This window comes from Bombus pyrosoma, linkage group LG12 (assembly GCF_014825855.1).
Source record: "Bombus pyrosoma isolate SC7728 linkage group LG12, ASM1482585v1, whole genome shotgun sequence".
Taxonomy (NCBI): domain Eukaryota; kingdom Metazoa; phylum Arthropoda; class Insecta; order Hymenoptera; family Apidae; genus Bombus; species Bombus pyrosoma.
Genome location: NC_057781.1, coordinates 4,248,541 through 4,259,547, shown reverse-complemented (window position 1 = coordinate 4,259,547; position 11,007 = coordinate 4,248,541). Strand labels below are relative to the sequence as shown.

General features: G+C 39.2%; 1 protein-coding gene across 7 annotated transcripts in view; it reads right to left on the bottom strand.

Moving 5' to 3' along the window:
* Positions 1 to 378: 378 nt before the first annotated feature.
* The window catches only part of LOC122573971 (DNA N6-methyl adenine demethylase), a 142,517-nt gene continuing 131,888 nt past the window's right edge, over positions 379 to 11,007 (bottom strand). For all 7 annotated transcript variants that reach the window (XM_043741018.1, XM_043741014.1, XM_043741012.1 and 4 more), the window contains one exon: positions 379 to 10,980. In XM_043741018.1, coding sequence (XP_043596953.1) covers positions 8,280 to 10,980 — 2,701 coding nt within the window. In that variant the 3' untranslated portion in view covers positions 379 to 8,279. The remainder of the gene's footprint in view (positions 10,981 to 11,007) is intronic.

Here is an 11,007-nt window from a genome sequence, read left to right as displayed (position 1 = left end):
TCGATCGAGATCTGGTCTTTTTTTTTACCGCGGATTCAACTAAATTGTCATCGTTGTTATACATCGTTTGAAATGATCTTTTATATTAATTTAATGATCGGCACATATCGTGCTTAAAAGAAATTCATTATAAATTTATTACATTCACATGTATCTGTAGGATGGAATCTTTTCAATGCTTTTATAATATCTCATAAACATGTACACGAATGATCAACAGAACTGTCCAAAAATATGTGTACATGTTGTTGATCATTTATCTACGCGCGAAAACATTAAAATAATTCTTTTCCTTCTCTTTTTCATTTTGCATTCATTCTGTCTTATTTCGTTTCTCGACGAATGGTTACACGAAATACGAAAAATGATCAAGTCTTCTTTTTATCATAAAAGTTTCTTGTATTTCTCATTTCTCTCTTATGTATATTCACAAAGGACAATTACATCTTACTTAATAACATATTTTTCGTCTAAATGTACTCTTATGTCAATAATAGTCATCGATAGCAATGATCAGTTTAAATTACTCTATCGCTTATCGTCTATAAGTCGCTACTAAACTCTAAGCATACGGTGTGTATGTATGTGTTTGTACGTGTGTATCCGTGTCTCTGTGTGTCTTTTCCTCTTATTTGTACGTGTGCGTACTGTGTATACGTGTGTACGTCTGATTTCTCATCGCTCAAAAGCACACCCGTGATTTTGTTTTTTCCTTTCGTTTTTTTCTTTTGTATGTGAGTGTTTTGTTGTTTCGTAATTGATCCACGCGCATTTCGCCACGTATTTCGCGTTTCAGTTGATCGATCGGAATAGAAATGCACGCCGATCAATGCTTTGACCTTTTTTTTATCGTTTGTCACATTTCTCTTTTTTGTTGTCGCTTGCTCTAAAAGTAATATTGAGAATTAAAAAACATGGACTGGAAACAGAAATAAGGAAAAAAATACAATATGTAATAATAATAGTAATATGATAATAATAGTAATAATAATAAGTTACATCGTCAACGTTCACGATGGTACGACAGAAAACGAAGATCACTCTCTGACGTTAATTAATTACTTTATCTTCGCGAATATTCACGTTCGTTTCATTCGCTCACGTACATTGTTGACCGATAATTTTTTAATTACCACGTTTTCTTATTCTTTTAAATTTTTTTTTTGAATCGAGAATGAGTTTTTCCTCATTTCTTTCGACCACCATTGCTTCGCTATCCCTTCCGCTCGTTCGGCTCTTTTTGGCGCGATCGAACTTGGCGAAGGGCAATAAAACGCTTTACAAGTAAATATATATATATATGTAGATTTATATATATATATAATATATATATTCATTATAAAACTTACATCTTAAACTTATGACCATCTATTTTATTAAATTGTCAATATATTAGATTTTCTTTCATTCATCATTTTCCTCTTTTTTCCATCTCATTTAGTCTCGCGTAAATAAATATTCATAAATACATTTCATTGGACCGGATGCATGGGGAATGTTTTTTCGATGGATCACTTCGGGTCTCCCCCATTCCATTATGCTTTATTATCTTTTAATTATATCTCTGTCTCGTATCCTTTTTCGTGATACCTATTCCATTTTCATTTCGTTTATTCTCGAAGCACTATCTGCAATCACGATTGAGAGAGACGATTTTTCTCGTCATAGATCGTTGAACGAAAACAATCGCGAAGTAATCTACGACACCAATAATCGAATCGATTTCACGGAAAATTATGAAAAGAAACAGAAAAGAATCATCATCAAGTACTTTTTTTACTTGTTTCAATTCTTTTATCCTATGCAATTTCCAACTCTCCATTTTTTTTGTTTATTCGTTTTCCGTTTTGAATTTTTGTTCGTTCGTAAACGATCATCGCGTCGAGAAACAATCCATCGAAACAACTTCATGATTTGCGTCGCGGCCCGAATTTCGATTTAAAACTTTTTTTTCTTCTGGGTTCTTTATCCAAAAATATATGTACACATATGTAACCGGTGTATACGTAGCGCTATATTTGTATGCCCTATTTCGGGGGATCCAGGGAATATTGTTTTGGTACCTAAGTGCAAAAATTGCGAGCGACGCTCTTCTTATCATTCCCTCATTTTTGACCTGACTCTCTTTTCTGATACTCTACTCGATTTTATTTATTTATTTGTTTCTAACGGTGTAAGACACCCTGTATGTATATACGAGCATGTATGTACATACAAGTTTCCTTAAATATATACATATACATATTTAAGAGATAAACATAAATATGTGACGAGCGTTTCGCGATTTTCGCACTTACCGTTAATTAACCTGTTACTTTTAATTTACTTTACTTTTTTTATTTTGTTTTGTCAATTCTTATCGTTCGATCACCTATTGTATTATTCTGGCTTCATAAGGCGGACAAGTGGTTTCATTACTTTTTTGTTCTTTTTTACTTTTTTTACTTTATTATTATTATTATTATTATTATTATTATTATTATTATTATTATTAGTATTATTATTATTATTATTATTCATCTCACGAGACAGATATACATCAAGTATATTTGTTGCGTAAATATTTATCTGTTTTGCATCTTTGTAATTTGTTCTGCAATCGTTATTACAACTGTTATATTACGCTCGCTACAAACTATTTAAAAAATTTGTTGAACCCCGCTTAGCTTCAACTCCTCCCCAAACTTCCTCCTATATTTAATTCCTACACATTCTCACCATATCTCCTTCGTTTCATTTACTTCTCCTTCTTCCTTTTCTATATTTTTTTTTACGAGTTTTTTCATAGGTTTTTTCGTACAAAACAAAATGGCATCTTTTTGGTATTGGAAGAAAAAATACAGTTTTCAACCTTTCTCTTTCTTTCTTTCATCCTTCCTTTTTTTTCCTGCTCTTATTTCGCCTCGTTCGTACAACCACGTTATCGAATCATGCCCTGATCGACGCTAAAATCGATTTTCTCATCCAACTTCCGATCTTCCTTTCGAAAGGAAAAAGGTACAGAATTGGCAATAAAACTCGTTCGCGTGCGTCACATTCATTTTCTTCCTGCTCTCGTTACACACGACAATCATCATCGAGTACAACAGCTAGCGATTCCTCTTCTTACGCCTTAATTATTACCGCAAATATTTAATACTATTTTGGCATCGTGACGATACAATTTTTTCCACGCATCCTATACAAAAAAAGAAAAGAACAGCAACGATAACCAGCCGATTTTCCCTTTTCACTTCTGTTCCGTTTCGTCCTGTCCTGTTTCGTTTGTTCTGTTTATCGATCGTAACTGGAAGTTCGACCGGTTCGTCGTATGATTTTTACGAAAATATTCCTTTGGAAAAATCCTGCGACGAAACCTGTTCTTCTCTTCGTTTTTCCTTTTGTTCCTTTTCTTAATTAGTTTCTTTTTCTCAAACATTTCTTAACACTGTACTCACGCACGCAACTGAGAATCATTCGGAAGTCGACGAGAGAAAAACCTTGCCTGTGTGCCTCGCGCGGATCATTCTAAGCGGATCCATGGATCGCGATCGAGGAAAGAAACGTGTGCGAATGTGAAAGGAACAGGAGCGTTTCAAACGACGATCCGTCTACGGCTGACGATCGCTCTGAGACATATATAATAACAAAATAAGAAAACGTATTGTTTCTTCATTGTTTGTAAAATTAAGGTAGAATTAACATCGATGATAAATCGAATCTAAAAAAGATTATTATAATCACTGGTTTCGTTTTGATTCTTCATTTCATTAACTCTAAAATTCATCTATTTTAAAATACCTAATTCATTAGATTGTAAAAAGTACGGATAGTTGTCGATAATAGATTTATATGAAATCGATAGATCACGATCGAGAGTGTATAATAAATCTCATAAAAACATTCTTTTCTCGTCCAATCATTTTTCTGGTTTCACCGTGCGTTTCCTCTTATTTGTATCGTTTTAATTTCATTTTAACCGTCGCATGAGCGTTCGAAAGCAGAGAACTATTTCTACGAAATCGAACGTGAACAGTCTTCGATGAAGATCGACGTGGGGTGAAGTCATAGCCGAAGACGCTTCACGATCGAGCAGAAACATTCGTCGTTAGCAAATCGTTCGTAAGAAACAAGAAGAGTGTCGTGATCGAAACGTTTGCTTGCAAAGAAGAAAGAACTGGATGACGAACCAAGCCTACATTTTTGTTTCCTTTCTTTATAGGACGATCTTTCAAAACGGTTAAAAAAATAGAAATGTATTATGCGATTTCAGCGTGAATTTTTATTTCTTTATTTTGGTTTTGTGAGTTTCTTTTTGTTTGTAAGATGTTTAATTGACTGGCTGAGATCGATTCTCGGTATTAGAAAACCTAATCGAAAAATGGTACTCGTCTAATAGAAAAATAGTCGATTTTTATTCACCGTTTATTTATTTGATATCATCTACTTTAGAACGTAGAGACTGTGGAGTCGCGCGTTAAAAATGGAGGAACGATTACGCTCTTAGCGAATAGAAGTTCGTCGTACGGTAAAACGAAGGACGATACCGAGATATAAAACGAGAAAACAGAAGACTCGATTAAGGAAAGAAATTTAGAAAACGGAAGGGACGACTAGCGTTTTAAAAAGGTACGAGTGTGTGATCGACGATATTGTTTCACGCTCGTGCTAAACAATTTTACAAAAAAAAAAAAAGAAAAGAAAACAGAGAGGAAAAGAGAGAGAATATAAGCGAGAACACAAAATTAAAAGAAGAAAAGATAATGGGAAATAAGTGGAAAGGCTTGGTGCGTACTCTCGACTTGAACTCGATCGTTCGGTGTTACGAAAGAAAAATTAAACCGAAGAAAAAGAGAGGGAAGGAAAAGATAAGGAGAAAAAAGGAAGATAGAATAGCAAAAAAAAAATAATAATAAAAATATAATAGACCAACGCGTTTTGTCAAAACTTAATTAATAAATAGTCGGATTAAATTAGATTATATTACTAATTATTACTGTTTGCCGCTAATAATTATTATTACTACTACATTATGATAATAATGAATGATAATATATTAATGATTCTTATAATACTTCGATGGGCGAGGATTGGACGCGTCTTTTCACCACCCTTCCTCTTACAATAGTAGCGCCTCTCTGTCGATTATCGTGCAGACCCATCGATTTTCCGAACAACCACGATTTTCCTTTTTCTATTCGATTCTCTTTTCGATTTCTTCCCCACGTGTACGCTTACGCGTTAGCGTGGTCGTGAATCGAAACTTCGAAAGGCAAGAAACCGATCGATCGATTGTTTCGATTCAATGAACCAATTAAACAAAACTAACACGTGATCATGATTCATCCTCGGTCTTATCATCGAGCAAAATATCCCTCGATTTAGCTATTTCTTTTCAATTAAAGAGACCTCTTCAGGAGCGTTCAGACGATCAATATTGTTGTCAATATTTCAGGTTCTCAACATTATTGTACGTACAAGATCCTCTAGATGATCAATATATATTGTCAATACAATGTTAAGAACCTTAAATATTGACAATCATATTGACAACAATATTGATCGTCCGAATTCTCCTTTCCACCTCTGTCTTCTCCTTCTCTTCGTTCGATAGCACGATTCTTTTCTTTTTTTGATTTTCATATTCATCGGTCGAGTCACATACGATCGATGAATGGGTTAAAAAAAAAAAAAAAAATACGATCGAAGGAAAAGCAGCGGATCTAGCCGGAAGTGGCGATGGATGTTTCGAGGTAGCTACGCCAAACGTAGCTGGTCTATGTATAGAAAACATAGGGATCGTTCGAACGACGCGTACGATTAATACGGATGCTCCCGGTTTTTACTCTTTCTTTTTTTTTTGTCCTTTTTTTCATTTTCTGGCTCTCTGGCTCACCTTCCAACACTGGCACTCGTTAAATAAGGTCGAACCTCGCCGGCTGGCCGCTGTAATCTACCGCGAAACTATTGGATCTCTGTGCGCGTGTCTTCCTCGCTCGAGAAGATCGCCTCTCGAAAGGCTTATATATATATATCTATAACATAAATCAGGATACCCGAGATCCATAGATTTGATCGTGGATCTGGAATCGCGATTATAGACTCTAAAGGGCTTGGAGAATGAATAAAAAAAAAAAAAACAAAGAGAATAAAAAAGAAACAATGGGAAGAACGTAGCTGACGAAGGAAATGGCACCACGACGACCGACGCGTTTCTCTCCCCCTCACAGTTCGATATTCTATATTAAAAAATTATCTCACGATCCTCTCGTGTGTATATGATGTGTATATTTGTGTGTTTGTACTGAACCGACCCGAGAATTCGATATTAATATTATAGCAATTATTGTATATATATGTATAATATATATATTATATTATCGAATCGCCTGTGTGTGCCTCTCTTCGTCACATCGTTCTTGTTCTTGAATCTTTTTTACGTGATCGATTTAATAGGATAGAGCTACGGATGCAAGCACGTGCAAGTGAATTACGAAATAAATACGATGATTAACAAGCACAATGTACAATAGACGAACGAAAAGAGAGAAAACGAGAGAAAGAAAGGTTATAGACAATGTGTGCGAAAGAAAGAGAGAGAGAGAGAGAGAGAGACAGAGAGAGAGAGAGAGAGAGAGAGAGAGAGAGAGAGGGAGACAGAGAGAAGAGAAAAGAAATACATTAAACGTTGATATTTACCGTTTAATTAATTAGCTTAAAAACTTGAGATCATTTTCGTGTCAGTATATGTATTATACGCGTGTACGTGTGTAACGTGTGTCTATGTGTGAGCTCCGTTTTTCCATGTGGAGCATCGAAGATTATCCAGACGACTTTTACAAAGGATCCACCCGAAACTATATATGCATATCGTCGTTCGATTTTTTGGAGTTATGATTTGTGGGCGTTTTAAATGATTTATGGGCTGGATGATGTTGGATAAAAATCTACTACGATGGCGCCGATTAATCGAATTAGAATTAAGGACGATTTTGGTCCTGCATGATGCACATGTATGTGTGTGATGATGCAACAACAACAACAACAACAACAATGGGGTACACGTGTTACAAAAAGGAGAACGTGCGGAAAAATAAACGGCAGATCGACTCTCATAGTTACAAAATTGACCCAGCTTTGTACAAAAATGGATCATAGCTAAGCGCGCACGTGCTATCAGCGTACATGTTTGCAACTCCGTGTGCCGTATGTTAAAATGTTGCGAAGAAAACAATTATCTATCGCGTCTAGGCATGGACTAGCTAAATACGATTACGACTCTACCAGAATACGAGACCTTTTCCTAAAAATAACAAAAAAAAAGAGAAAAAATAAAAAAAGAATCAAAGATATATAATTGGATACGTTTCATTCGTTCTTCGTCTTCCTTTCATTATCTTACTTTTCTACATCGTTTTTTCTTCTTTTGTCCTTTTTCCCATATTTTTACTTTCCATTTATTCTACTCTAGGTCGTATAACATATTCAAAGTCATTTCTCGAAAAGAACAATGGTTCTTCGAAAAAACATGGCCGATCGCCCTTTTGTGCCGTTAATCCAGTTACCGTGAAAATTAGCCTCGATTGCGATCAAGTGTTTCTTTAAGCGCGTGACACGTCTCTGTCGATCAGCTGCTTCGTATTCCTCCTCCACCTTCAGCCTTGAATTTGCCGTTCTAGATACCAAACATCTTCATCGTGTTCGATATCCATTGTTGATTTGATTTCCTTTTCTTGTCCGCTCGCAACATTTTACCGTGATTCGTGTAAAAGATCGATATAAAAAGGGAAGCCCCGATTAAAATTGAATCCCGCGACGAAACGTCTGCGTTGCGAACCAGTCACCTGCTGCTAACTTTTTTTGCTTCTCCTCTGTTTCCCCTGTCTGTTACGTTTATTATTTATTCCCCGAAAAAACGTGAGATAGAAAAATGGCAGTGCAAACGTGTTGTTTCTTCTTCATCTTCGTTTTGTCTTTTTTCGTCAATAACAACTATACACATCTAGGACGATGACCTGATAGAATTACGATAGAAAGCCTCTCATGATGACAGTTTGCTCTTTTTGCTCGTTGATCCCCTCTCAATGTTAGCTGCTTGTTGCTCTGTTTCTCTTGTTGTTCTCGTGACTCGTTTCACGTTCTTCGTGTCGAAGTTGCACGGCACGGAACAGCGTCGTCAAGTGACATTCGTGTCGTTTGAAACCCACTTTTTCACTCGATCAGTCCGACGAGATCGCTCGATCGATTCCTGGCACGGTTCTTGCTCATCGATGGCTGGAATCGCGCCCTCCGACGTTTACTCATCCAATGGCCCCTCCCTCCTGATATGGGCCAGTTATCATGCACGGATGCATTGGGAAAAGGGTGGTCCAGGTCATGGTGGTATACGTAGGCGATCTCATCATGAACTGAGAACTAGGAACACTGGGTATGTAAGGTAGCGGAGTGGATTTTTCGGTGTTGATTGCACTGGCTGGGCTGGTTGGAGTTGATGGAGTAGACAGTGATTGCGAAGTGGACGATGATGTAGTAGTAGTGGTGGTGGTGGTACTCGCAACACCTAGTTTCCTGAGTCGCATCTTTTCTTCCCATTCGTCCCATCCGTGTCTTGGTCGGTTAAGATTACGATGTTGGTAAAAGACCAGGCTGATTCTGGTTGGATTCAGACGATTAGGCTTTTTGAGAGCCGTGGTGGCATGCATCTCGTGCTTGGCGCACTCGAACAACACGCTACCGTGGCTCAATGCAATGGCGACTCCACCCATCTGCGAGTCCTTGAAGCACTCTTCGTTGTCAGAATAGTCGGCTACCTCTCCTAGTGGTTCTGCTTTTGGAGGAGGCTCTGGTAACACCGGAAAGTAGGGTGGTGGTCCGTAAATATCCCAGCGAGGAGTGTCCCATCTCGCCCAACCTGGATTCAGACCTTGATACGGGGGCACTCCTTGATAGGGATATTGAGGCGAAGGAAAGCAGGCTTCTCTCTTTGGTTGCTGATAGAATTGAGGTGGATACTCCGGCGTCTGATGGTGTGGATACGGTTGGTGATAGTTGTAGCCTTCCCAAGAATTAGAATATGGTTTGTCGAAGACAGGGTATGTTGGATACAGTCCGTATTGTGGGAAGGAAGCGTGAGGATGACCCAAGCCCGGCATCCCGTGGAAGTCTTGCACCTGTTTCATCTCTTCGGCCCATGGAAAGCAATTCGAGTTTGGATTCGCGATGTTCTGTCTGGAATCGTGGAAACCCTCCTTCGTCTTATCTTCCGGCCACTCTGTTCTTCGTTGGTTACCTTGATGTGTCGTCATGCTGCTTTGCACCGCGTTATTGCTTGGACTGTCCGCGTAGACACCGTTCCGCGTCGGCTCTTGAGGCTTAAGGAACGTTCTATTGGAAGAATTTTGATATGTATTGTCTGTGTTTGGATTCTGGTTTGACGCTGTCCTCGACGGTGGTCTGCCCTTCGGCACCCTGAACGGGGAAGGATCTGAGGGTGTTTCCCAGCAAGGTGGTTTCGACTGGTCCGGATGCGGTACTCTATCGTTCCAATTAAATGTTTTCTGGTGGTCTGCAGGTTGCTGGTGATTCCTATCAGGACCTATTTGATCGTTATAAATCTGTTGTTGATCGAAAGGTTTGTTTTGGTCGGGGTACCAAGTACCTAGCATGTTCCAACTTCCCACTTGGTCGGAGGGCGCCGGTGACATTTGACTAATTCCGGGTGTCTTTTGTTCAGGAACCTTATACATCCGATATTTTCTCTGATCGAATGATCCTAAGCTCTGAGTGCCGTTTGGTGGATTGTTGGGCGGAAGATGCGTCGAGCTGTGTAGCAATAGATCCGCATTCGTGGCGCTGAACGGCTTGTGACTAGTGTTGCCCATGCAAGAAGACACCGACAGGCCAGTGAACATGTCCGCGTTCGAATCGTGCTGGCCCTGATATGGAAGATTTCTACCGGACTGCGCGGTATGAGGGGGGTGATAATGGCCTGGTATCCTGTTCACGAAAGGCTGTTCGATCTGCGATTTTTGAGCCTCTAAGTAGTTCTGCGTGGTAGGGTATTTTTGCTGACTAGAATCTTGCGCAGGTCTGGAGTACGGCAATTTCGACTGATCGCAGCTCTGGCCAACGTTTCGAACGTTATTTATGTTGTGCGATTGATGATGATGATTCGTTCGGTTGAGTCCGTTCCTCTGATCCAAATGGACCGGAAAATTTGTACAGTTTGTCTTCGGGGATGTACTACCCTGCCTGGTGTCGTACATATTCGGATAACTTCTGGAATTGGGGGGTGGATGGCCGTAGCCCGTGTCCGGATACCCGGAGCTTCTTGGTGAAGCGATTTTCTGGTCTTGATGTGTAGTTGGACATCCTCTAGGAGACATGGAGTAACCGATATCCCCTGGTGTTCCTGTATGAGAGCTCCTTGGTGAAATAGGATGAGCTCTCGGTGAGTGTGGATAACAGTTCCTCGGCGAGTCCATGGTGGAATTAGGCAAATTTCGCGAACCTGGTCGATGTTCATCCTGAGAAACGGTGCTCCTAGGCCTGATATCGTCTAAACTTGTACTGTCTGGGTCAACTTTTGCGTCTCTGTCCAGACCACTGAACGAGTATTCTCTCCACGGGTTTAACCAATTATTTTTTCGCTGATCGAGCCAACCGTTTCTACCCCACTGTTGTTCATTCTGATAACTCCATCCTTGGTACATGGACACTGGACTGTCTAGAACAGTGGAGGACACTTGAGAGCTTTGTAATTGAGCATCCATTCCTTCGAACATAGACGCCATTTCCAGGGATAGTTGGGTGTCCCTCATTTGCGGTCTAGGTATTTCTTGGTGTCCTGGTACGCGTCCTGGGTCCGCCATTTTTTCAGCAGTGCTTTTGGAACTATCTTTCTTATTGCTAATGGTATCTGGCTCGTCTTCTTTCCTTTTCTTGCCGTGTCTTCTGCAGGGTTGGAGTGGAACCGATCGAACTCTCACTTCGCAAGGATATCTATGAATTAGATGATACGTATTTGTA